At 41.2% G+C, this 27969-nt stretch overlaps 2 protein-coding genes across 2 annotated transcripts in view; both read left to right on the top strand.

Annotated features, from left to right (window-relative positions):
* LOC104525775 (acyl-CoA (8-3)-desaturase) overlaps positions 1–4227 on the top strand; it is a 7463-nt gene extending 3236 nt beyond the window's left edge. The window contains exons 5-11 of the mRNA XM_029085201.1: positions 241–301; positions 427–503; positions 1558–1655; positions 1991–2087; positions 2675–2754; positions 3176–3301; positions 4001–4227. Of these exons, the coding sequence (XP_028941034.1) occupies positions 241–301; positions 427–503; positions 1558–1655; positions 1991–2087; positions 2675–2754; positions 3176–3301; positions 4001–4052 (591 nt within the window). The 3' untranslated portion in view covers positions 4053–4227. The remainder of the gene's footprint in view (positions 1–240; positions 302–426; positions 504–1557; positions 1656–1990; positions 2088–2674; positions 2755–3175; positions 3302–4000) is intronic.
* Positions 4228–15548: 11321 nt separating this feature from the next.
* LOC104525757 (acyl-CoA (8-3)-desaturase) lies at positions 15549–27572 on the top strand. The gene is made up of 12 exons (XM_010169005.1): positions 15549–15767; positions 20054–20164; positions 20618–20815; positions 21716–21817; positions 22006–22134; positions 24052–24109; positions 24535–24611; positions 25083–25180; positions 25539–25635; positions 26767–26846; positions 27047–27172; positions 27521–27572. Exons 1-12 carry the CDS (start codon positions 15549–15551, stop codon positions 27570–27572), a joined length of 1347 nt encoding a protein of 448 aa, XP_010167307.1.
* The last annotated feature ends 397 nt before the right edge of the window (positions 27573–27969 follow it).

The raw sequence follows: 27969 nt of genomic DNA, 5'->3' as shown, positions 1-27969 counted from the left end.
CCTCCCCAGCCTCTTCTGCATCCAAGGCAGGGAGGAAAACTTACGATAGCAACCATAGACTAGAGTTCCAGGGGGTGATGAAGCCAATGGCATGGTGGATGCTGGTGTGGTTTGATAGAACATCTCTTTCAGAAGTTAGGAGGGATCTAAGTATGTCTTTCTTTGAAAGCCTAGATAGGAGGGTATGCACAGATGTCTTGAGCTGTCTTTATGGCCTGAGTAATTTGCCTTTTTTGACAGCTTGGTGTACAAAAGAAGAAATTCATGCCTTATAACCACCAGCACAAGTACTTCTTCATCAGTGAGTAACCCTCCCCTTTTGCAGTTGTATGGACAGCATTTACTCAACCCCTTCCTCTTCCAGTTCATCTCACTGGGGTAAAAGGGCACAGTTAATGTCTCTGCAATCTTATTTCTCCACTCTAGTTGGTCCTCCAGCTCTGGTGCCTCTTTACTTCCAGTGGTACATATTCTATTTCGTGGTGCAGCGGAAACAGTGGGTGGTAAGTCATCTTCACTTTGCCAGTGGTGACTTCTTTGGTTACAGATGCATTTCAGTGCAAGAAATTACTGGGAGGAACTCCTGAGCTGTGTATCTCTGTGGCAAGGAGTGTGGGTATATGATCTGGTAAATAATATCTCTGATGTTCTGCCTCAGTCCAGGGTGTGTGAGTGTCTGGAAGCATTCCTTCTTCTGCAGAGTGGATGTTCATACAGAACTTGTCCTTCAGGTAGCATGAGAGGCTAGTTTAAGGTAGAAGTGGTCGTTCTGGCCACTCTTTTTTGTTTTTTTCCAAACCAATACCATAAAACCTAAATGGGCACACAAAAAGGGGAAAAATAGCAGAAATCAGGGGGCTTTGGAGGAGGATTCAGTGCACCTCCATTTTGCAAAACAATATATTAAAAATCAAGTAGCTTTCAGGTAGCCTAAAACTGAATCCTCACAGTTCAGTGTGAGGTGGAATAGGGGATGTGTAGTAGACTTTCAAAGTTGTTAGGAAGATTGTAAGGGGAAAATCTAGGGCCTTGTGAAATAACATAGTTTCTAGAGACTTTAGAATCAAATGCAGAAAAAAAGATGGCTCTTCTCTGAGATGTAGGGCTTAGAGACAAGGCATCTTGATGTTTTATTCTTGTATGGGAGGTGGGACAGTCAGGAGAAAATGAACATGAGGGAAATAAGAAATTGCAAGAAATGTGGAGAGGAACAAAAAAGGACGAGATGGAAGTAAACCAGAGCTCTTAATCCTTTTAACTGGCTAGGTTTTTGGTTTTCTTTAGATCCAGAGGAAAATTAGATCCAGAGGAAAACATGATGCTTTAGAGCATGTCCTCTCTGGGCTGAACTCGAAGACCAGGATAATTCCTGAGCATAGGGATGTCTGGGGAGTGGCTGTGTGTCATTTTGCTTTGTGATGAGGCCAGGGAGGAAATATCTATGAGAATAAGATATTATGGGATGTTTTAAAGGGAGTGCCACATAGAGTGGACAATAAATTCAGAAGCCAGTCATTCTTCCTCCTAATGAAGTTTTACCTGTTCCCTGTTCTACAGGACCTGGCTTGGATGCTGACCTTCTACATCCGATTCTTTCTCACCTACTTGCCCTTTCTGGGGGTAAAGGGTGTCCTGGGTCTTCATCTGTTAGTCAGGTATCATTCCACTTGTAATTTCTCCATTTCCTCTACCCAGTTTCTGTTGATCCCTCGTGTCAGCTCTTCTTCAAACTCCTGGTTATCCTTCTCATCAGCTCCCTATTCTTCTGTCTCCTCGTACCTTTCATCAAGACAGAGGTTGTCTGCCATGCATGTGTCTTTAGAAGGTGGAAGGTGTGTGCAGGTCTGGTCTGCTGATCAGATGTTTGGGGTTCCTGGTGTTCACTTTGGCAAGCAATGACTAGCTTGTACGTGTACAAGTGTTTTGTACTGACTTGTTATGGCATAGGGGTGAGATCAGTGATGGTTTTATTGTGTCTTTATATGCACAGGTTTATAGAGAGTAACTGGTTTGTCTGGGTGACACAAATGAATCACATCCCGATGCACATTGATTATGATAAGAATGTGGACTGGTTCTCTACTCAGGTAAGACCTTCTTTCTAGAGACCTCTGTCTTTGAAGGTGAGAAGTTACAATTCTGGGTACATAATACCCAAGAGAGCTGATCGCAGAAGCGATGAGTGATGGGAACTGAGAGAGGAAAACCTAAGTGGCTTGTCCTCTCTGTGTGAAGTGTGTGATTAGTGCAAAGAAAGAAGGTGCAGAAGTGGGATGGAGGCTTCAGATGCTGAGCACAGATGCCTTGAGGAAAATAATTAGAGATGCTCTAATGCTCTTCAGATAGAGAGGTTTCCCTGCATGAAGGATGCAGATCTCTCCTGTGCTCTGTCTTATTTTAGTTCTGAAGCCATTACACAGTTTTTTAAGTGAGAGAGCTGAAATCCATGGTTGTTATGGCTTATCTCACTGGGGAAGTCAGTCTGTTCTCCTAAATTATGTCCCTAACAATCCTATATCACAACATGGTCATCTCATGTTGACTGGAGTTGCTGTATTCAGCCAGAAGGCAAACGATGATAAGGACCTTGTACCTGCTTACTGTTGTGTTTGACACGTGTAAAAGAGGAGGCATTCCTAAAACCATACTGAAATGTTACTGCTTTTTCTCTCAGCTCCAGGCAACCTGTAATGTTCATCAGTCCTTCTTCAATGACTGGTTTAGTGGACATCTGAACTTCCAAATCGAGCACCAGTGAGTTGAAGCATGGACTGGGGATAGGATATGTGGGAATTTCCAAGAGTGCTAGTTGCACTAGGTGTGAAGAGCCTGCAAGGTCCCTGTCTATCAGCTAATACAAGAACAAAAGATAATGTGGGTAAATTTTGTGCTTTTTATATGGGGGTGGAATAGGAACTCCAAGAAACTTTTTGGAGCACTGCTGAGTGTCAACACCACTTTAGGTATGAGTAGCATGGCACAGAAGTGAGAATTCCCAGCCTCCTGGTTAATGTAGTTACTGACTGAAGGGACAATGAAGGGTTGGCTACAGAGCACTAACAGCTATGGGCAGGAGGGGAGGTTGAGGCACTGCCATGCTTAGGCACAGAAGAGGGGCAGGAATTCTCTGAGGTGATGACAAATGCCATTGAATCACCATATTCTCTTCCCACAGCCTTTTTCCTACAATGCCTCGACACAACTACTGGAAGGTGGCTCCTTTGGTGAAGTCCCTGTGTGCCAAACATGGTATTGAGTACCAGTGCAAGCCGTTGCTCACCGCCTTTGCAGACATAGTGCAGTACGTACCAACCCGCTGCGTTCCCTGGGTGAAGGGTTCTCCAATATTATGGAATGAACAAGTGAGGAACATGGGAAGGGATGAGGCAGCCAACTTGGATCACAGAAGTTCTGTGAAGAGCTGTAGCTAGTACACATGGGTATGAAAGGAACTGGGAAACTGTTCAGCCACGATGCTGGTTTCAGTAGCAGGAGACATAAGATGTCAGTAGACACAACCTGGTGGAGAGCTCCTTTTCCTTCAGCTCTGAAGAGTCAGAGATCAGTAGGATGCCAAGTCTGATGCCTCTGTCTCCCAGTACGCTTCAGGGAAAGACATATTAGATGTTTGAACTGTCATTCATTCTTTCTTTTTTCTTCCTTTTTTTCCCCTCCATTTTCCCCCAGATATTTCTTATTCCATTAAAAAGTCACGTGTCTCTCTTCTGCCATGCTTACTCCTTTTGTTTCCATTCTTTGGAAGGAGCTGTAATCTACATTGCCTTGCTTCTGAAGATCTCTGAGCAACCTGATCTAGCTGAAGATGTCCCTGCTCATTGCAGGAGGGTTGGACTAGATGACTTTTAAAGGTCTCTTCCAACCCAAACCATTCTATGATTCTGTGATCTCCTTTGCTTAATCTATAGACAGGAATTTTCCCACAAAGCTCTCTTCCCTGATACTGTATTTCATCTAAGGAAATGTGGTTTTCTCTTGGCAGCTCTTTGAAAGATTCAGGAGAGCTCTGGCTTGATGCCTACCTACATAGATAAGAAGCAGTGGATCCTTGCAGAGGAATTCCCCACCCTTGTTGCCTCCTGTGGTGGTCACCATGAAGATACTGCCCAGAGGAGTGAGAGCTGGCTAAGCCAGAGGTGGGGAGGTGGTGCCGCTTAATTCCATTGATGAATGTGATTAATGTGATTTTTTTTAAAAAAGAAATGTTCTTAATTTTTCTTGTGCTTCTTTCATTCCTCTTCTCTGGTGCTGATTGAATGGGGAAAAGCTGAATGGAGGAGGCTGTGTTCCACCAAGCTGGAGGCAGCTTTGGGACTGGGAACAGATTCCTTTCTGTCTGCTGATACTTCATTTGCTGAGTATATAGGAGGGAAGTCTCTTATCTAACATAGACTTTTATGAGGTGGCTCTCATTATGAATGTAGTAAGAGTGTTGAGACAGCTTGAAATCAAAGAACACAGGAGTTATTGCAATGTGGAAACAATAAGGAATTGTGTAGGTACAGTATTTTCAAATCCCTGTGTGTAATTAACAATGGCAATAGAAGTGCCCAGACCAAGGGGCAGTGGGGTGCAGGTGAGAGCCCAAACCAATCTGTGTGTATGTGGGTGAGATGGAGAAGGGCCAGGCAGCGGTTCTGTAGGAATAAGCATGAGGAAAAGGACCTAATTAGAGCCCAAATGGACATAGAGAAAGAGAGAAGTGGAGGTTATTCCCCAGGCATGTAGGTGTGAGAGCTCGGCGTGCCATATTCTGTGGGAATGCTGCCTTCCACATCTTCTGTGGTGAAAGCCTCTGGGTTATTTGCCCATTGGTCACCTCCCATGGAAACTCTGCAAGTGGTTTCCCCAGTGCCATACTTCTGAGTGTTTCTGAACCTGTTACTGAAAGTCAGAAGAGACAGAAATGTGGCACATCCATACTTGGGATCCCTACAGGGATGACAAAGGAAGCACAAGGGTAATCGGTCTGTGGTCACTTCAAGCTTCATTCTTTTTTGAGTGATTTGCTAAGCGGAGAGAAATCACTTCTGGCCCATAGAGCAGGAGATGTGCCTGTCTGAGCTGCAGACATATTTAATGAAGGTGTAAAAGTGTTAGGGGTTGGGGTACTGTTTAAATGCATTTAACTTCTCAATCAGCAGAAGTCAGCGTACCTGGAGGCACACATCAACCAAAACCTTGCTGATCTTTCTCTGTTGGATGATGTGCCTTCAAAACACACTCCAAGAGGGCACATTCTCTGTGATTTATTGGAATGTGAATTAGCCTTACTGCATTTCCTGGTGTCTTTTCATTTACTACACCAGTGTTACAGGTGCCAAACTAGGATATAGCACCTGACATAGCACTAGTGAAGATGGCTCCATCACCCTGTTACCTCAGTGACAAGTGGCTCAGTCTCCAGAAGGGATGGGTTGATTTTGAGGAACATATGGTGCTTTTTCTGATTAACATCCAAAAGGATGATGCCTTGTGAGGGAATGGAAGAAATGCATCTTCCCAGGCCAAGAGTGTTGTTAAGGATGGAATAAAATTGTAATGGAAATAATAAAATAATCATTAAAACATTGATACCTGTTGATAAAAACCACAGTGGAAATGGGCCTTAGTTAGTCTTTTACCTTGTTTTTTCCTGCTCCGTTTCTTTCCCTCTTATTATTAGAACTGTTGATGGAGGAAAGTCTAATAATAAAATTCCTTATCTTACCAATTATTGCTGTCATCAGAGTAAAATATGTCTGCAAAAGAGTCTGCACTCTCTAAAATGCGGAACAAATGCCTGTCCAGAGCTGCAGAGAGAGAACTGCCATAAACCTCAGCGTTTGTATTTTGGTGGAAGGAAATCAGCTTTGTCCTTTTCTCCTTGTGTGAAGTAAGCAGTATAAATTATTAAACTAAAATTAATCCTAAAAACAAAACTGTACACCAGTTCTTCCTCCAGAATGAGGAGGGAAGTTAAAAATGAACTACCTCAAATTTCTGGAAGCTACTTTAGATGTAGCAAAGTACCCATTTTATGAAATCAAGAGCTGTTCTGTAAGAATTTCCATTCAACAGGCTGTCAGCTCTCAGATGAAACTTCAGTGGCACTGCCAAAAGTTCCCCCTGGCCTTGGAGTGTTGACCCTCAGCCACAAAGGGACAGAAGTCTTGTGCTATTTAACATCTCAGCTTCGTAAGGAGCTCAAATTCCCCAGGCTAGGCTCTTTGTGTGTACCTGAGAAAGCTGGACAAGTGTAGACCTGCCTGAGCTGGGCAAAAGAAAACTCTGAAGACAAGGAAGTATTCAAAAATCCTCTAGGGATGTTTCATTACAACTCTGAATTTTGACAGTTGAATAAAACCATGCAGGCTGTCCTGGTAGCAAGAATGCTTCCATCGCATGTTTTGGCCATAATTCCCAGATTTGAGAATAAAATTTGCTCCTGCTTTCTTTCTGTGGCCCAGTGAACCTTTTAATTTGGACATGCAAATAGGATGGTTTAAGCAGGCAAGGGAGATCCTCTTCCTCTTTTGTCAGGACAAGTTTTCAATCATCTGTGACAAAAGAGGGACCTGAGCCTGATCTTCTCTGCTTGCTGGGTGGTAGTGCTGTAGCCACAGAGATACTTACTAAAAGTGCAAGTACTTCCAACATGTTTTGAAGGAAAACATCTCGACTTCAGCTCAGTTCATAAAGCTTTGAAAGTATTTACCAGATGGATTGTGACAACTGAGGTAAGTAGAAGAAATGCTGCTTGTAGGTCAGGTGGGCTCTAAGTGTTCAGCAATGTTGAAACACTTGGTGTTCCCCAGCAAGTGGCTTTTTTTGACTGCTCAGAGTCAGAACTTTATCTGGATGTTTAATTTTGAAAATTCAAATGAATTTCGGCTACCTCCAGGGCTAGGATGATCGAGGAGTTAATAGTTTCAAAGAGAATAATGTGTCTGAGCTCCACTTTAGTGCCCAAGACTTTGGAGACTCTTGTGTCTTCTCTACCACAGTAAAGAGGAAACATCCACAATACAATAAACCAAATTGCCTGACTAACCAGGGGAAATAATGTGATGAACTTATTCACAGTCCTAAAGGGTAAGACCGGAAGAGGACCTGAGTCAACATAAGCAGTTCTGGATATGTTGAGTTTGCTAGAAGTTCTCTAGAGGTTTGATGGCTCAGGAGGAGAAATCAGCTGTATGACATCTGCTTCAGTTTCTGTGATTACTCTGGGCTGTTTGGAGTCCACAGTGGCAGATGATCCGGACTTCTAATACTGAAATTGTACAACATTCAAATGCAAGTCCAAAACCCTGTTCAGATTCTCTGAACGTGCATTGGGCTACACCACCAACAGCTCCAAATTGGCCGTTTAGTGGAAGTCCTTTGGCTTCACAGTTCAGCCTTAAAGGATGGAACCTGAACATTGTGAAGTAGCCACAGGATGGCAGTCAGGCATCAGAAGGGAAGGAGACACCCAGCCTTGCTGGGAACTGAAACTTGAGTGTTGAAAGGCTTCAGTCTGGCTATGATCCTACTTTTCTATTCACTTAAAGGAAGTAAATATGAAATTAATGCACAACTCAAAGCAGCTTTTGGCTGGTGTGAGAATGGAACTCCTAAACCTCACTAATCAAAAGCATTATATCCCCATGTCACCCTTGGTAATAGGTAAGACCGTGTTAAAATAACCTTTGCCTGTAAGCAGCAATAGCTCGTTAGACCTTTTCCTTTTGGGTCTTTATTTTAGTTTAGCCTAAACACTAGGAAATGATAAATGTGCTAAATATCTAGTACAGATTTGATAAACATAAAAATTAATTCTCTCTGAAGATAGAATCATAGGTGTCCCTGCTGATGGCAGGGGGGTTGGAACTAGATGATCTTTAAGGTCCCTTCCAAACCAAACCATTCTATGATTCTAAGATCTCTCTGGTGGATCTATTGCGACGTAGGGGAAAGTGATTAATCTTCTGCTGTTGGTAATTGTTCTAAGTCAAGTGATCACTAAGACAGTGTTGCGTTCACATGTCCTGTACTTACACGCTCTTTTTCTGCCACGCTTGTGGCAGGTTAGGCAATGAAGTATTTGAATTACACGGTGTCAGGAGAGATTTAATGAATAGGATCATTGTTAAAAAATCCCTGGCACTGCAGCAGAAATTGTTTAGGGATGAAGGCAGAGCATTTGCACCCAAGGTGAAGCCTGTTAGTCTTCAGCCTCTCCATGGGGTTTGGATGTTGGAAGGGGATATAATCCCCAAAGATGTTCAAAAGGAGAACAAATTAATCAGGTATTTGTTTGAGGTCTTAAAAACTGCAGTCTGAGGTTCCTAAGGCTTTGAAGATTATTCAGTTAAGTGGAGCATCATTGGACAAAGAGGTGGCTCCAGCCCAGAATAAATTACTTTTTTCAAATCAAGGAGGAACATTTTCAGCAATGGAGTAGCTGGAATTATAAAAACTTTAGGATGATGTTAAAACAGTTAAGGGTAACGGGGCCACTGGAAGAAGAAAATGCCCTTTCCCAACACCCACTCATCTTGACTCATTAATGTAACAAATGATCTGGATTTGCAATCCTTGCCCAACCCATGCATGTGTTTGCTGCCATTATCCTGAATTCCTGAAGAGGTGACCTGTGTTGTTTATAGAAATTTCTCCGTCTTTATGAAAGAAGGAGAAATGAAGATGATAGTAGGTCTGTACAGGGTAGACAATGGATGCAGCTGAACCACTTGGAAACAGGATGATCTGTTGCTCCCCAAGGTAGGTTATTTTATAAGGAATATAAAAAGATTTCTCAACAGGTCAGACGTAAAGGACTAATTATTAATGCAACATTACTCAGAGGTGGAGAAAGAAAGAGGATTATGTCACACTGGAAGAGAGTTCATTGGCATGAATGTGGTTTCTGTGCGATTTACATCTGCTACAGAGACCAATATTAAGTGTTCAGAAAATGGTGAGGAATTTCTACAAAGCAAGTTTTGAAACAGCAATAAAAATTAATGCACTGACGGGTGTTCAGAGGAAAGGCTGCTGCTGCTGATGATGTCCTTTAGGCAATATCATCTGCTTCTGTAGTTTGCTCCCTTTTCTGTGGCTGCATGGGGTTTTGAGCCAGTGTGAGGAAAGGGGCAGGTAACTCTAGAAATAGGACAGGAATGGGGTGTAACTTCCATGTTGTAGTTATTTGCCTGATGCTTGAACAGTTTTCTGCTGCTTGACCACTTACCTTTATCAACCAGGTATTCATGTCCAGATCTGGAATATCCTTTGTCCCTTGAAATGAGCCAGTGTCAAGACTTGATGCTGCAGACCTGTGAGGCCATGCATTGGCAAGTCCCCCTCTTAAATATTCTTGTACTTTTACAAAGAAGGGCATCTGTTCTTGTTCTTGAAACCAAACTCCAGCTGGAGTCTTCTTGCAGGCAGCTCTTGACCTGTGCTGAGCTGTATGTCAGCCCTCTGAGGCACATAAACACACAGCTCACCTGTATCTGAAACACTTCTGCACACTTCTCTTGTTTTCAGAGAGGTGCAGCTCATTTCCCTTATTAGACAATGATAGTTCTTACCAAAACAAATAAAATCAAAATAAAGGCAAAAGAAAAATACCAAGCAGTTCATATTGCTGCAGTCTAGTGTCCCTGGGTCCTGGACGTGCTAGACCTCTGCCCTTGCACATTTGCCATGTACTGTGGAATATCTAGAAATGGGTCCAGAACTTACTCCACTTTTGTCTGAAGTGATCAAGTGGCTCGTGGCTAAAAGTCACGATCTGCCACCAGAGATAAAAGAACTGGCAGGTAGGAGTTTATGTGCACTCATATCATCATAGAATCATCAAATGTTTTGGGTTGGAAGGGACCTTTGAAGATCATCTAGTCCAACTGCCCTGCAGTGAGCAGGGACATCTTCAACTAGATCAGGTTGTTCAGAGCCCCGTCCAACCTGACCTTGGATGTTTCCAGGGATGGGGCTTCTACCACCTCTCTGGGCAACCTGGGCCAGGGTTTCACCACTCTCATATCAGAGCTACATGCCCCAGCTTAGTAACACTGGATTTGATCCTTTCCTGCTTTTATTTAAGAGCAAAGTTTGAAAAATGAAAGGAACTAATCATTACAGTAAGGAGTAAGGAGCTCTGACATCAATATGGAGGAGTTGTACCATGTAAAACCTTTCTGGTACTTAAATCCCTAGCAAGGAGGGAGAAATAAACTCAGGAGAGCATTATGGATTGATAAGGACTATCTCTGAGGCAGATTGGGAAGGTAAAGAATAGGGAAAAGGTCACAAAAGTGCAAGTAGGAATTGCTAAAGTGTCAAAGAAAACGAAACTTTGCAAAAGAAAGGAAAGCAAGTAGCAAAAACTTCTTCACCCATATAAATGAAAAATATGACTGACCTCTTTGTGGAGAAGGTAGGATGTAGAATTTTAAGTTTGATGCACATGTCTGAGTCAAAATGTGTATGTTGCCCTGCTAAGAATATACACCATAAAATGTGTCTGAGGAAGGACAGCGTAGAAGGCAGGTGGTGAAGGTCAGAGAATTGAATTATAGTTGAATAGCACAGGAGGCAAGTTGTTACAGGATCATATATTGCAGAAGCTGGAAGGTGGCCCAAGACCCACAGGAAGGACAGAAAGAGCTCTGTGTGTAGGCTGTGGAGCCACCATGGGTGTTTCAATCCTTGCTTATGCCATGTTATTCCTAATTGGTGTTGCACAAGCCATGTATTAAAAAAAAACCTTTCAAGTATGGTCACCTTTTGTAGAGTCTGTCTTGAAAGAAACACATCATAGTCACAGAAGAGAGAGTCTTGAATGAGGGTCCGTGAAACCCATGCAGAACACAGGCTCTGTCTACAGGAGTGGGAGCTCCCTACCAGAGGTCAAAGCCACTTTAGGGCAGAGCATCCACGAGCCCTCCACAAAGGCAAAATCTGTTCCAGAATTGCTTCAGACCAACCAGGGCAGGGCAGAGAGGCTCAGGTCTGCCTACACAGGTAAGTGCAGCTGTAATTGTAGGTGCTTCCCTCCAAGGTCATGCTTCTCAAACTCTGTACTGTTGACATCTAACCCTGGAGACATGTACAACCCATAGCTGTCTGTTTTAGATGTAAGTTCTTCTTCTGGATGGGACTGTACAGCTCATGAAGTAGATGTTCTTCATCTAGTCTTGCCCAGGGGACTCACTTGGTAGGTGTTTTCACAGCACGTGTCACAAGCTCCATGCAAAATATAGCTTTTGTAGAAAAAGTGGTCAAAAGAACCATAGGTGGCATCCTGTATGACAAAACTACACAGAACTTCAGAGGATTTACCTGGAACAAGAGATTTTCTTAGAAACAAGATGCTTCAGAGTATCACAGTACTAGATTTTTTTCTGGACCACTATGTGCTGTTGGAGATTATCTCCAGTGGATTAAGCATAAATCACAAACATTTATGTGTTAAGAGGTAGAAATGTTGATGCAATAACTGCCAGTTCAACAGTCACGTACTGGCTTTCTGGAAATCTGGAAAACTATCTCAAGTGGCTGTACAAGGAGACTCTTAAGTCACAAAAGTAAGGATGTGGAATAGCTCTGTGCACGTGTACTAGCTCCCAGACATGTACAGCGTGGATTTTGGCAGCTGTGTGGGTAGATGTTGCAGAACACTGAGTATGGTGTAAATTCACTTCAACTGATTTCCCAAGAGTTTCTCTGTGTGAGCATGACCGTGGCTTTCACTATCTATTGGGGCTTTTCCATGCAACTCTGAAATGTGTTTGGTGACCTGGATAATACAGACAGAGACAGCTTCTGCTTTCAGCTTGGGAAAAGACTTGTTTGAGGCTTTTTAAAGTAATGTGATATTGATGGGTATGATATCCCATCTGATGCTAAATAAATTAAAACATGAATACATTAATACACTGTTCATATGAAGGGCCTGTTCAGCCTGGAGAAAAGACAACTCAGAGGGGATCTGATTAATGTTTAGAAATATCTCAAGGGAGAGTGTCTAGAGGATGGGGCCAGACTCTTCTCATTGGCACCTGACAATAGGACAAGAGGCAATGGGCATAAATTGCAGCACAGGAAGTTCCACCTGAACATAAGGAAGAACTTATTTACTGGGAGGGTGACTGAGCACTGGGACAGGCTGCCCAGAGAGGTTGTAGAATCTCCCTCCCTGGTTCATGTGCTCTCGGAGTCCCTGCTTGAGCAGGGTGGTTGGACTAGATGACCTTCAGAGATCTCTTCCAACCTCAACCATTCTGTGATTCTGTGACAATTATCTCAGAGTTCCCAAACTTAATTAATCTAAGTAACAAGAGTGGTTTGGTGGATGCTGGCACCCACAGCATGTGTTAACAGTGAAAGTGATGATTGCTGACGGTGGGTATAGGCAGAGACATCCCATATTTGTTCACTCCAATATATTCTTGGCTCTATATTCTCCAGCTCCTTGTAGACCAGAATCCAAGCCCACATTTTTATATACTCCTTTTCAAGTAGTAGCTACGTTTCCACATCTGAATGTAGGGGAATGGGAAGGTTTTTTGTCCTTTCAGCCAGCTAGAGAGTCACTTGACATTTTTTGCATGTATATAAAACCCCCCCATACACAGAAATATGCAACAGCTGTTGTATATTTTATTACCACCACCTCAACTACTGCACATGGTTTATGTAACACTCTGCACATATTCCAGGCTAGAACACAAACACATCATCTGTGGGGACACTCTTAGCTTTTGTTTAGAGTGAGATAAAGGGTTACAAAATACAACTTGATAGCACAGTAGAAATTATTCCTCCCATTCTTTTATCACTAATGAATACCAATAGTCACGTTTCTCTTTTACCTAAGGTGGTTCAACCATTGCCACATGTCAGGAACTGTTCAATGGTTGGTTTGGACTTGACTGATTAATTTGCAAGATGCTACATGATTTAAAGAACTAGAATTGCGTAATTTAGAGTTCTGTGTCAGCCAGAAAGACTACCCACTCCATGTAGGGCTGAGGGCAAGGCAGGTGTCTCTGCTATGTGAGGTTTCAGCTGTCTCTACCCAACTGGTTTTGGGCTACTGTTAATTCACTGGGAACCACAAGGAAGACAAAACCCAAGACTCCACATCTACCACTGCGTTTGCAATCTGAGACTTGCACAGAGTGAGCTAAGAAAAATAATTGTGAGCTGAGAAGCTTCATCATCCCTTATAGCGCAAATATCCTGTAAACTCCATTCCAGTGTCCCTTAAGGACAAACTCTTCAAAATAAAGTTATTCTATAGAAATCAAATTAACTATTCTGTATTAATTAAATTTAGGAAAAAAATCCTTCACTGAAAGGGTTGTCAAGCAACAGGCTGCCCAGGGAGGTGGTGGAGTTGCCATCCCTGGAGGTACTTAAAAGTCATGTAGATATGGTGCTTAGAGACATGGTTTAAAGGTGGACTTGGCAGCATAAGGTTTATGGCTGGACTTAAAGATCTTTTCCAACTGAAACAATTCTATGATTCTAAATTAAATGGTACCTTTCTCCTGATGCAGAGGCCTATCAAATCATCTCTGCTTTGATCAGCTCTTGCCTATGCTTCCTGCATGCCATCTGCTTGGGTGACAGGGAACGCAACCACAATTTCACCTCACCCTGCTGAGGCACATTGCTCAAGAACATAGTTTTTCTCTCTTATCTTTCTGTCTTTCCTAAAATCTGCAACTTCAACTAAGTTTTTTCATTTCTTCTCAACATCAAGAGCTCATCACAACAACCACATTTCTTTGAATCACAATATGTGAATTCTCTGTGAAACTCACACATAGAGATAGTTGAGACCTAGAACTTGTTAGGTTTCAGACTGGGACTGGACATCATTGTAGACAATATTTGTAGTTAGAAACATAATAAATTTAGAAACATAAATAAAAAGTTTGGGGTAAGGTAGAAAACTCATGATTTGGGATTTAACTCAATATTGCAGGGATATCATGGAAACCTAATGAGGACAGACTATACCTCCTCTGCCTATGGCTTGTACCTTCCTCAAACCCACCAAAGGCTAGTAATTTTGGATTTAAAAAAAAAATAATAATGCAAGGTTAAGAGAATCCTAAATCTCAAGTAGGGAAATATTTCATACATGTGGGCTCAGTTTTTTTCTGGGTCACCATTAAAATTGAGGTGACTTCATAGGAAACATGGCATTGTCTTCTCTTTGCTGTTTATTATAGGTGAGAACTCTTACCTCTTTACTGCGTAGCAGATCCTCTTTGAGCATCAGAGATATTTAGATTTTGGCTCTCCAAGGCTAATATTTAAGTAAGGTTAATTATATAAACAGTGCTGTTAAATGTAAGTTTTAGAAACTCTTAATCTACAGCCAAACTTGGTGTTAATAGTTGTTGTTACTATTATTATTATTATTATTCTCAGTGCCAAAATCTTTTAATGTCTGTTGTTGACTTATGAATGAATTATGTGAACAGTAAGATGATGGAATGACTGGAGTATGCACAGGAAACTGAAAACAACTGTATGCAAAGTATTGGCAATGTGCAAGCTAAATTAACTGGAGATAAAGGGTGTTTTCTTAATGAGTTCTTTCTTTACTCTTGATCTGGTGGCATTTTGATCAACGATGCTTTAGTTAAGAAAGACGTGAACTTAGTGTGCCAGGGTCAACATGGCAAATTTCAAAGACCAAGGACACCTTGAAGTTTTTGGGTAGTGATGAGACTGTTAAGAGATATCTTGTGGAGATAGACCTTGGAGCACTCTGCTGTTTTCACTATGTGAGTGTACAAGTTGGCTTCATGCCTTGAAGGCAGGAATTACAGTTAAATGAGACATGTTAGCAAACATATTTAATAGCAGCTTTGGGCTTTCCACCCAGGCTCCTTTACAGCTTTATGTTTCGGTGCTATATGACATTATGAAGCTCCAATATATGGTAAATTAAGGATTTCCTGATATTAATGACCAGTTAAAGGATAACAGGATACTGAAAGTGCTTCAGTTTCCTAAGAAGTTCTCTGAATATTTGCTACAGAAGAGCTGACCACAGCCTTCCTCAGATTTCTCTTCTGGCTAATCCCCATATTGACTCAGCAAGTTAAGAAATTACTTTATCCAGTTCCTAATGCCCTACCAAGGTGCTCATTTAATAGTCCTTTCTGTCATTCTGCCATCTCATTTAACTGAAAACTAGATAATCTTCCTAAGACTTTCTATATATGCACATTTGTATTCAGTGAAGTAGTCTACAGTTCTCAGGAGACCTTCCAAAGGCAACTCAGAAAGGGCAAGAAGGAACAGAGCTTTTATTCAAGGGTGTGTTGAAGTGTTTGGTGTGAATGTGGAAGAGGAGGGAGCTATGGAAGGGTGTGTTTGGGCAACGGGAGCCAACCAGCCCTAGAAGCATAGGGAGTGGCTTGGAGTGTGACTGTATAACGAGCAAGCTGAGATGGTTCATCCTTTGCCTGGACACAGTGCTGCAAAGCTTAGACTAGTGAATCTCAGTGGTGACTGCACATCTACCAGTACAGATGGCTCCACAGACTGGTTCCACTGAAAAGGAGACGCGACCTGTTTCAGCCTTTCCACAGCTTTTCACTTGGGAAGAGATCAGAATCCACAATGGCCATGGCCAAGGTCGGGAGCAGTGGCTGGTGATTGACAGGAAGGTTTACGATGTCAGCAAGTTTTCCAAACACCACCCTGGAGGCAGCCGAGTTATTAGCCACTATGCTGGGCAGGATGCTACGGTAAGATCTAGGAGAACAGTGGAAGAAGGTGGTTCCATTGTCAGAGTAGGATGATGTGGTGGGACTCCAGTGGAGAGTGCTTGTGGTAGTTGGCACTGTCCTTGGCCATAATGCGATGGCCATGTCTGTGCTGTCTGGTTACTGTCAAGGTCAGAGTTACCTGCTATGTAAATTTTAAAGATCTGTTGAGGTTCATTACACCCTGTTTACAGCAGAGCAATATCTATGCAGGTTGTCTTGCCATCAGGCATGATCAGGCAAAACTGACTTGCAGATGCTTGAAAAGTGTCTCTTGCAGCAGTGAGAAAGGGAAGAGGGTAGGAAACAGTATGCTCACTGAGTATTTTTACTTTAAAGGCTGCTCTTTCAGCGTAACATGGATGTGATCAGTAATAAGCAAATTATCACAGAATCATTTTGGTTGGAAAAGACCTTTAAGATCATCGAGTCCAACCATAAATCAAGGATAGAGCAAAGGTAGAGAGATAACGTGGATAAGGAGAAGGTAAGACCAAAACATAAAGTAATTCTGGGGGCAGTGAAGCAAGGAAAGAGGGTACCCACAGAAGTGAGAGTGTTTTGTACAGGCAAGCAGAGGAGAAAAGAATCTTGAGCAAAAACACTATTTCAAAGGAGGGAGGAAAAGAAAGAAAATACAGGAAGAGTTATCAAGGAAACAGTAGAGTGACATTTGGATGCAGAAGAGGAGGAAAAATTCTATGATTAATCACTATTTGAAAATAGATTTTCCAGAGATTCCTGCAAAATTCTTTGATTTAGAGAATTTCTCTAGAATAATTTGTTCCTTGTTGACAGAAATAATGATTCTAAGCAGATCTCTCAGATTATTTGCTACAAGTACATCCTGTATTTCTGAATAGCCAGGAATATGCACATTAGAAATGTGACCAGGATTAGGGCATAAAGTTGTGATGTGGGAGACCCAGATTTAATTCTTGTCACAACAAGACTTTTTAACTTCAAGGAAGTTGCTTAGTTTAATTCCATAGGTTTCAGTTTGTAAAATGGGATAGTACTTCCTAACTCATGGCCCAAAATGGATCAGATCAGGTATTTTTCACATTTCATTCCTTTCACCCTACGGGAAATTGAGGCAGAAAAATGCCTCGTGTTCCCAAATTAAGAAAAAGAAGGCATCTGAGTCTTGTTGTTTTTTTTTTCTCTAGTTCACTGTCTCACAGACACAGCTCTGATTTATCGAGAGGGTTGTGTGTCCATGATGCAGCACCTGCATGACGTGATGTATGATTGCAAACGCTGCTGCAACAAGAGCTAAATGAAGAAGGGATGCTAATCCTGGCCACCAACCTCTTATCCTCCTAGTAATCTGTTCCAGTAAACCTTCTGTGTATGCTAATTCACACTGTAGTCCTCTCTAAAGAGGATTTAAGCATGCTAAGAATATTTTTTTAACATGAAAGCTGATTTTAAAGCCAATTTTAAATCAACTCAGCCCTCTCAGATGATGTTTTGCGCCACACTGTAACGAACTTACTGCAGCAATGGAGACAAACATTGAGATTGGCACTCTTAAAAGCGTAAAACCAGCCACTCCAAGCCAGTCCAGAGATCCCTATAGCCTGGTCCCATCTCTTTCAGTTTCTCTTACTGGATTTTTACAAAAATAGACAAGGAATACAGAATACATGGAATGAATTGTCCCCAAGTTTTGTCCTCCCAGCTTCTGCAGCCACCAGTGTAAGCATTTAGCTTATTATGCTTTTTAGACACCCAGGGGTTCTAACCACAGTGATTTTGTCTTGCATGAATGAGTTTAAAGAATGACCTTTGATCTTACTTGCATTTATTATTACAGTAATATTACAACCTGGTTTTCCTCATTAAGCCTCATTATTACTTTGTACATTTTAAACCTACTTCCTCATAATTTCATTCTTGAGCTATGAAACCAGTGAACAAATTTGCCATCATTTTCTCAATGCTACTTATGCATTTTTAAAACTATTTAACTTGTTACATCTTTTCCAAGACAATCTTCTAGTATGAAAGCTGTTCCAGATCTCTGCTCATCTTTTTTACCTACGTATAGTTGTACTACATACCTTTGAACACAGAAGCACCAGAACTACATGCACATTGTGGGTACACTGTGGATTTATGTTGCATCATAATGACATTCTCCTGCCTTGCTTTTGATTTTTATTCAGCTCATCTTTATTATTCTTTTTGCTTTTAAAATGCTGTTGTGTTCATATATTCTGAGAAATACACACTTTTTCAGAAAAGCAGGATTGGAAGGTGTCTCAAAAGATCATCTAGTAGATAACTTTGCCTAAATCCAGGATCCAGGATTTTTTCCAAGTACTCTTGACTACTCTAGACCTCATAATTTTATATATATGGTGAGAATTATCTCCCTCTAGAGCTCATAATTAAATATATATGGTCAGAATTTCTTCCTCTGTGTGGATTACTTTGTAAATATAGGCAATTATGCATAGCAGAACATTATGTTAATGTCAAATGTTGGAGGTTAGGTGCATTGCAGATGATAGTCCTTAAAATTAATATCTCATAAAGTGATAATCCCTACCTAAGAGCAGGGAGGAGAAAGGACAGATTGCAGGACTGAAAGCTTTGCGTTTCTGTGATAAGAATCTGAGATACTGATATTGTGGATAAGAAATTCTGCTTAGAAGGATTCTGGCTCCTGTTTCTAAGCTGCAGTATAGCTACTTACAGCTTGACTCAGTTTTAGAATTCCTGGCAAGAAGGAGCTACATAAAAATCTGTTAAAAACTGTAGGATGAGGGGTACAGAACCATAATGGAAAGATTTCCCCAGTCCTGTGGGTCTGGACAGAGTTACTCATTTGTCACTGTGACAAAGGGTCACTAGATATCTGTAGGAAGCTCATCTGTCCAGAAAGTCCCCTTGCTCTGACTTCCAATCTAAAATGCTCAGAGACAGACTGTCTCTGAACAGAGAATCCAGGGGACTTGTCACTGTGACAAAGGGTCACTAGATATCTCTAGAAAGCTCATCTGTCCATAAAGTCCCCTTGCTCTGACTTCTAAAGTGCTCAGAAACAGACTGTCTCTAAACTGAGAATTCAGGGGAAAGCTGCAGTATAGCTACTTACAGCTTGACTCAGTTTTAGAATTCCTGGCAAGAAGGAGCTACATAAAAATCTGTTAAAAACTGTAGGATGAGGGGTACAGAACCATAATGGAAAGATTTCCCCAGTCCTGTGGGTCTGGACAGAGTTACTCATTTGTCACTGTGACAAAGGGTCACTAGATATCTGTAGGAAGCTCATCTGTCCAGAAAGTCCCCTTGCTCTGACTTCCAATCTAAAATGCTCAGAGACAGACTGTCTCTGAACAGAGAATCCAGGGGACTGCCAGACTGCTCAAGGAAAGTCCTCTGTCCTCTTCCAGGGACTTAATCCTGTCCTGAAGTCTGCAGATTTTTTGTGTGTGTGTGTGATGATCACTCACATTGATTTTCAGAGCTCAGACACTGAAGGTTTTGTTGTATCTACTCTATCTGGAAGATTAAAGAGTATGGTCAACCTCTTTACCTTTCTTCTGGAAAATTCATGGAGGACATGAGCTAAAGAAGAGTTTTGATTTATCTGGAGTATCCTCCTTTATTCCGTAGTTTATATTTGATTTTGAAACCGGTATTTTAAATGGTTCTTGGACAGACCTGTTTGTGTCACTAGTGTTACACAGTTCCCAAAAACATCAGTCAATCTGAAAACCTACAGGGAAGTGTAAGAGATACCCAGTTAGTCCTGCTGTGTGTGGAGCTTCACCATATAATTTCTTAGACCCTAGTGTAATAGAGGTAGGATTTTAAAAACAACATTGTTTTCTCTTAAGCATGGCAAAGAGAAACCTCATTCACTGATGTGTTTTCCTGCTCCTGGGTCCCATCCATAGGGTAGGGCTGCTGGCTGGAGCCTTGTGGGGCAGGACTATGCTGAAACAAGCAGGTGAAAGAACATGTTTCCCTCTGCAAAGAGTTTTTTTTTCATCAAACACTTTCATGTTTATTACCAGCCTCACCCAGGTACTTTTATGAAATCTATTTTCTTGAAACTTCTCCAATTTCCTTGGGCCAAGCTCCAGCTGATGGGAAAGAACTACAGGAGTAACCAAAGGGATAAAAACCCCCAGGTCTCTGGACAAAGGAAACTGGATTATGTATTATATCAAAGACTTGGGAAAAGTAGAGGTTCAGCATCTGGTGTTTAGTCACATATCCTTTCTTACCCCATTCCTTTGTGTGTTTTGCAGGATGCCTTTGTAGCATTTCACAATGATAAGTCCCTGGTGAAAAAATACTTGAAATGTCTGCTGATTGGCGAGTTGGCACCAGATCAACCCAGCTTTGAGTCTAATAAAAAAGTGAGTGGCCTAGAATCCAACTGTGGGAATGGCTTGGGGTTCAGTGTGGGAGGAGAAGGAAAAGAAGAGAGCTAGCAGAAATAATTTCTGAAGCAGCACGCCTGACGCTGTGCCATAGGCTGGGTGGTGGGGAGGCAGCTGGCAGTAGTCACGCATGGAAATATGCAACGTCTCAGAACCACTAAATCCACACCTGGGTGTGAGGAATCAGCCCCAGAGCCCCAGATTCTGCTCAGTTCTTCCCACTGTGGTGTCTCAGTAACAGAACCTGTCAGCAACTTGTTTTCCAGTGTCAAAGCAAACCCAAGATCTGTTCATCTCATGCTCATTTTCGCAGAGATCCTTCTGATAGAATATCTCCACTGACTTCCATGGCTGCTTTGGGATTCCTGGATCTATTATGTTACATTTTCAAAGTTGACAGTGCATTAATACTCACTTTCTTGCCCACAGAAATCACTTTTAGAAGACTTCCGTGAGCTGCGCTGCACTATTGAGAAAATGGGACTTCTGAGGCCAAATTACATCTTTTTCCTCCTGATTTTCCTTCACTTTCTGGTATTGGATGCTGCATCCTGGCTCACGGTCTGGTACTTTGGGATATCCTTAGTGCCTTTCCTGGTTGGCATTGCGTTCTTCACCGTTGCTCAGGTAAACTGCTGACAGCTGTTCCACACTGTAGACATTTGGTTCTTCCAGATGGAGAGGATTAATGAAATGTTCATATCTCAGTCATTGCTTCCCTGCCACTTCTTAGATCCTGTAGTCTGGCTGAAGACAACAAGCATGTTCTACATGACAGTTTTTGTTACTTCCAGCAAATCTCCTTTTGCTGACAAGCTGCTCGTTAGGGTTGGTGGGATGTTATGGAGTTGGCAGTTTCAGAAGATGGGATGAGCTGACCTAATCACTTCCCCCAGCAGAACAGGGAATATTTCATTCTCCACTTGACTTTTGGCTCCATGTTCCTTCTGTTTACTGTTTGATGGCTCTTGTGTTTCTTGGGTCCTTTAAAAGCCAACCACACTCACTAGCCCTGAGCAGTTTTCTGCTGGTTTAGTAAACTGAATCATAGAAGGGCACAATCTATGTCAGGGTCAATGTAGGGAAGGAGGGAACGGGACTTTGTGATCCTATTTGCCTAATATCTGCTAGGGCAGATATTCCTCAAAGAACATTCTTGTATTTCCATGGGAATATGAAAGGCAATGAAGCTGTGGATTTGGAAATTCTTAACACTTGCTAGCTGATTCCTTGGAAATTATATATTTGTGGTGAGAGCAAAAGACTTCCATGCTGTAACAGTCAAATTACTTGTAACGATGCTTTGCTGCTTTCCCTTTAGCTGCTACAATAAAATCAGTATGTGGCACTGAGCAGCTTTCGTGGACAGTAGCCTGAAAGGAAGTTCTCAGCATTGAGCACGTAGGAGAGCAGGCAGTGTTTGTTCCTCATAACTAGAAGGATGATGCACTCACACTACGAAGTTATAGAGACTCCCGAGGCAAAATAATGCAACACCACTGTGATTCTGTTCCTTTTGTCTTCCAGATCCAGATGGGCTGGTTCCAACATGATCTGGGACACTGCTCTGTCTTCAGGAAGCCTAAATGGAATCGATTTCTGCAGATTGTCGTGATAAATGTTCTGAAGGTAATTGCCTCATGGTGGGAATATTCTCTGGGGCTAATCTGGACTAAGCAATGAATGGGAGTGTCCCCACATCCAGGCAATATTGCCTGTGAGGGAAATGTAGTGCAGTCATCAATGATAGGTGGATAAAAAGTTATGTCATTGTTGATATTGTTGTTTGAAACCTCGATCTTCAACTTTTCCTGCAGGGGTTACCAGCCAGCTGGTGGAATCATCTGCACAACCAGCACCATGCCAAACCCAACTGCTTCCGCAAAGACCCTGACCTCAACATGCACCCTCTCCTGTTCAGCTTGGGAAAGACACTTTCCATGGAGGTGAGCATGGAGATATCTGGAGAAGCAAAGCTTTTAAAGACAGAAATCTATAGAGTGAGGTATAATCATAACCCAGGTTCTACCTTTCTGCATAAGCTCAGGGTAATTTCCAAAGTGTTCCAAGGTCTGATAGTCTCATGTACTGACTGGTTATTACGATGCTTAGGCACCAGCTCCTGAGAAGCAAAGCTTTCAAAATAGTACTTAAGTTCTCCGTGTTGCTAGAAGAGCAGGGTAAGCATCTTGAAGGCCGTCCAAAGAATGAGTCAATCCACTGGCGTTAGTGTTAGATGTTCTTAGTGATCCTGTAGATAGTGAGTCAGATGTTCCCTCTGGGTCCTTTTGGCTGTGGGAGCTGTTTGGCACCTAAATCCGTCAGGACTAGTATAGCTGCTATGTACAAAACACAAAAGTAGCAAATTATTTCTTATTCATATATTTTATAGCTTTCATAAAAATAAAAACCATGAGCAGACTCTTCCTACATCCTTATGATTTCTAGTATCATCAGGACATCAAGGTCTCTTTTGCCTTTTCTTTCCCTGACATTTCTTTTTACTCATGGGGTGATGAAATGGCCTCTTTACTAGATAACCAGCCTCATGAAATAGTGTCTCTTTCTCCTTTAGTTGGTAATAAACAAAGAAATTGCAGCTCTCCGAGTCATGTGGAAAATTTCAGTTCTGTCATCTCAGAAAGATGCCTGTAAAGATAATTTATACAAAATACTTATTCATAGAAAATTGTTAGCTGCAACTGGGGAGGATTTTGTCAGTGGATTTCCAAAAGATCTCTCATGGCTTTATATTAACTGGAGCATCTCCTGAAAGATCTCTCATGGCTATAGATTAGCATGAGCATCTAGAGTGGGCTGGCTCTGCTAGGCTGGGTTTAATGGAAGTGAAAATGTAGGAAATGAGTTCTCATATCTTCCTGCTTTTTAACAGAAGAGAGTCATGCACACTGTGGATGGGCAAACTGGATTTCAGTGCTTTCATTTAGTCCAGTTCGTTTGTTTTGTTCTGGTTTTGATCCAGTGAAGACATCTTTGAGGTGTTCAAGATGTTTTTCTCAGTAAAAGGGGAGCTCTGGAAATAGTTTGCTTTATGTCATTATTTTGTCCTTTGAAGAATCATAAGCACAAAATTTGCAGATGATGTTATGAACCCTATTGTGCAAATAGTGAAAAAATAGACTCTGAGGAAGTAAACTCAGTTGTTATTTTTGTAAATATTTAATCTTTTTTGCTGTTTCATGTACTTGAAGGCAAAATATTCAACAATACAAAAAGGCAGATGTCTTTATAGAGTATTTAGTACTTTGATCTTGCAGTCATTTTAGGATGGCATCCAAACACTTGTGTCATTTCTGGCCACTATCTCCTCTATTACTCAAAAATTTGAAGTGTCTGCATCCTATCTCATCTGATACAGAAATTCAGATGTAGCTTTCACAGTAAACACATCCTCCATTCATCATCTGTCATGTTTCTTGTCTTAGTTTTCATGTTAATGACACATTCCTCCTTGAGCACTGATAGTCTCAGCACTTTGTGGTGAATCTGTGGAATTGGATTTTCATTACCATCACTGGAAACTTACCCTACAAAATTCAAATTACTTGTGAGCATTTTTGTGATTTTTGAGCATTTTTGTATCCTGCTGCCAGTTTTTGGAATTCTTCTAAAAAATGGCTCTGTTCTGACATTGGCATAATGCTGATATCTGGATACAAAGGCTCAAGTGAGATCTGCTTCTCTCCATTGCTTTGGAACTTCAGCACCCGCTTTTCAAGAGGGGTGGAATTAGAGAGACTAAGAGGTGATTCTCCATGTGTTCATTAGCCAGGAATAAGAAATTCCTTATGAAGAGTCTCAGGTCTCCAACTGGCCCATTACAATGTCTTTTCATATTTCAGCTTGGAAAAAAGAAGAAGAAGTTCATGCCTTACAATTATCAGCATAAGTATTTCATCTGTGAGTATCTCAGCTTCTTGCAGTGCTGTAGGAACTTCACCCCAAAATCATAACTGCATCTCCTCCCCAAAATAAAGATTTTTAAAGATGCTCCTATTGAAGTCACAGCTTCAGGAAGCTTGCTTCATGTTAAAGAGGGTTCACGTGGGGAGGAATTGCCCCTTATGTCTCTGTCAGGATTATGGGATGTTGGGTACTAGAGAGGGGCGAACGGGAAAGAAGTGAAGATGTGGTGAGAAGGAAAGAGCAACAGATTATGTGGACACATGAAAAGTTAGTGCAAATGGAAGGCAGCAATTTTTTTTCTATTCCACTGCAAAGAAGAATCTTTTAGGGGAACTGTTCCCTCCTCTTCCCCAATATTCTGTAAGATTTATGATGCAGTGAAGTTATAAATGTCTCTCTGTTTTCATTCTTCCCTTCAGTATTGGCCCCACTTGCACTTATACCGTTCTTCCAGCTGTCCATATTCTACTTTGCAATCAAGAGGAAAAAGTGGTTGGTAAGCAATTCTTGTATTGTTTAGAAAACTTTCCAAAAATGTCAGCTTTTTGTGGCTTTATTAACCTTCATCTCAGGCAATTGTGGGGCTTAAGATAGAAAAGGCTGATTCCAGGCTGGATGAAGCAGGGTCCAGGGAGAATTTTTTTTAGGAGAGGCTTTTTAGCCTCTTAGCAGCTGAATAAAAGTTAATAGAAAACTATCAGACCTAGACAGAGCGTGATTGCAGAGGTGTTTGCTGGTCTTTAGTTACTGAGGGTAAAGGGAGTGCTGTGGGAATATTTTAGGGATACTCAACTTGAGACAGAATGATGATGTGGAGCTTAATCTTCATAGACATCAATAAATAAGAATGTTTTTATGCTGTAGTTCAAGTAAGGGGAGAGGAGGGACTTAATCAACAAAGGCTTATTTTCATCTTTGTTGTTGTTTTGTTTTGTTTTATTGGTTTGTTTGTTTGTTTTCCCTACAGGAACTGTTATTGATTGTGTTTTTCAACATCCGAGTCTGTCTCATGTATATTCCTTTAATGGGATTTAACAATTTCATGGTGTACTACTGGCTGTCCAGGTAACACGCAGCACACCCAGAGTCCCCTTGACTAATATTTGTAAACAATATTGAGCTTCAATGGAAATAAATGAGAAGTAGTCATACTCACTACAATTTTCTCAGAAATAAATAGTCAACCAAGAAGAAACAATATAACCTCAGGGTAGGGGTGGTGGTTGCTCAGGGACACCTGCAACTGTAAATTGAGTGGTTCTCCAAAGAAACTCCAAAATTTAGGAGGCAAAGGGATGGAATAGAAAATCCTGAATTATGTAAAAGTGCTGTTTTACTTTAGATGAGACTCAGGAGAGTGTTTTAATGGTAAATTTGGATGGGATTAGAGGTATGAGAAGTGTTTCTGTGTTTATCTGCCCAGGTACCTAGAGAGTACCTGGTTTATTTGGGTGACGCAGATGAATCACATTCCAATGGAGATTGATTATGATAAGAACAAAGACTGGGTTTCTACTCAGGTGAGAATCTCATTTCTTCTGTAAGAGTGGGTCCACAGTTTTGAATTACAGGACAAAGAAAATGTTCTCTTAGCTTTAATGCTCTGTTAATGGGGTTTCTCCATGCTGTTCATCAAATAGGCATGCATTTTTGTAGTAGTCAAAATACTTAAAACTTTAGTTGGGAAACAGGTTATCTAAATAAAAAAAAAAAATCCTATTTTTTTCACAGAAAAGTTTTGACACATTTTTCACAACACTTCCCCCTTCATTTTATTAAAATATACTGAGGGCATAACAGCCAATCTCCTTTTTAGGCCAACTAAAGAGAAGCAAAGTGAGACTGGTTACCTTTATTTTTTACCCTACAGGTTACAGGTTTACTGCAGATAAGATAAATGTGACAAAATTTAGCTCTGATACAAATGTGTGTGTAAATACAACTTTACTCACATCTATACTGCTCCAGCAGTATAATCCCATATAGTGGGTTCTAAGCATTTTTCCTTATACTAAGCAAAAAAGACCCAGCCTGGTATTCATCAGACCAAATCTGGATGTCTACATCTAAACACCTGCTACATTCATTGGAGAGGAAGAGACATTTCTAGAGCATGATTCATTTTACTCTAAAATAGATCTCTAAATCACATCAGGTTAATGGCACCATAAAAATGTCTGGTTTTCTCCATTGACTCTAAAGTGTGATGAGCTCAGATGCAGATTTCAAACTAAAACTGGATGACATAAAGCCTGTGCACACAAACATTAGTGCTCATACTTTTGCATCTGACTCCACTTGTACTGGTTGGAGGAGGCCAGGAGAATGCTTTTTGTTTCTTTATTGGGCATCTTTTCTTTCCAACCAAGTGAAAGACACAAGGAGAACCCCCTAAAAGAATCACAGTTGGGGTTGTGTACATGCCAGTGAAGAAGCTGTTCATTCTGAGCAAAAACCTAGTTAAATTAACCCATATCCCTACAACCCATTCCAATCTATACTTGGTTTAACTCTTCAGGGCAATGATGGCTGACTCTAACTTGCCTTTCAATGCTAGATGAGGGTGGGTAATGATTGTTGGGGTTCAATTATCAGACTTCCAGAAAAATAAAAGCTAAATTTTGTATTTCTTTGGTCTCTTTTCCTCCCAGCTCCATGCAACATGCAATGTGAACCAATCTTTGTTCAATGACTGGTTCACCGGGCACTTGAACTTCCAAATTGAGCACCAGTGAGTATGATTATGGGGAGCAGAATGGGAATAATATAGGGCATTTAAAAGTTATAAAGGCGATGTAGTCTCACATGAAACCACCTCAGGAGACCCTTTGCTCTCCTTCTGGGGGAGGGCAGGGAAGTATTTTGAACAGAGGGAACAGAGAGTGGTGCAAGCAAAGCCTCACAATAACTTTCTCTTATTCAATTCTGCAGCCTTTTCCCCACAATGCCTCGACACAACTACTGGAAAGCAGCTCCTCTGGTGAAAGCCCTTTGTGATAAGCATGATATTGAGTATAAAAGCAAGACTTTACCAACAGCCTTTGTAGATATTTTGCAGTAAGTATCAATTAACAAGATAGTTTTGCACTGTAATAGCATGCAATTGAGGCAACCACTTCAAATCAATATGCATGGAGAGATCAAACCTAGAGTTTATTTAGGTTTTTCTAAAGGCATTTTTAATTTACAAAACTTTTCAAAGTTTCAAAGGTTTTTTTCTCTTCCTTAATTCTCCCTACTCATTCCCTGTAGTCAGACTATGCTATGACATGTCCATGCATTTTTTAATTCATTTTTTTTCCCATTTGCTTCTTTTTACATCTAAACTACAGTTTTCTTCCCAATAAGTTGAATATTGTCTCCCCTGAATATTCTCTCCTGATTTTTTACTTTCTGTTCTTGCAGTTCACTGAAGGATTCTGGGGAGCACTGGCTTGAAGCATATCTGCATGGATAGAAACTGGCAACTCTCAAAGGGAACCTCTTCAGCAGACAACTGCTGCAAAGAGTCAGCACAGAACAGTGTGTGTGTCTTCTGGCATAGAAACTCAGGAGCTGGGCAAAGCTAATTTCAGTAAGAATGGGTGGGAAAGTGGCTTAAAAATACCTTTTTTCTTGTTCCCAACCATGAACTTCTATTTTTCCTGCTCTCAGTCTCATAGTTTAAAGCCATGATGAACTGAGTCCTTAAATTGGGGAAAAATAGCTCTTGAATCAGCTTGATTTGTTTACTTCATTGGCGGCACCAGCTCATTGTTTATGGAAGAAGTTTGAAAGGAAATTCTTCATAGAGTCATAGAATCATAGACTGGTTTGGATTGGAAAGGACATTTAAAGACCATCTTGTCCAAACT

Source organism: Antrostomus carolinensis, unplaced genomic scaffold (assembly GCF_000700745.2).
Source record: "Antrostomus carolinensis isolate BGI_N321 unplaced genomic scaffold, ASM70074v2 scaffold10930, whole genome shotgun sequence".
In the NCBI taxonomy this organism is placed as follows: Eukaryota; Metazoa; Chordata; class Aves; order Caprimulgiformes; family Caprimulgidae; genus Antrostomus; species Antrostomus carolinensis.
Note: the sequence above shows the minus strand (reverse complement) of the source record. Positions and strands in the feature narration are given on the sequence as shown.

Coding starts and splice junctions, on each gene's coding strand:
- LOC104525757 (XM_010169005.1), top strand. CDS start 15,549: ATGGCTCCACAGACTGGTTCCACTGAAAAGGAGACGCGACCTGTTTCA. Junction 15,768..20,053: donor ATGCTGGGCAGGATGCTACG/GTAAGATCTAGG, acceptor TGTGTTTTGCAG/GATGCCTTTGTAGCATTTCA. Junction 27,173..27,520: donor GCCTTTGTAGATATTTTGCA/GTAAGTATCAAT, acceptor CTGTTCTTGCAG/TTCACTGAAGGATTCTGGGG.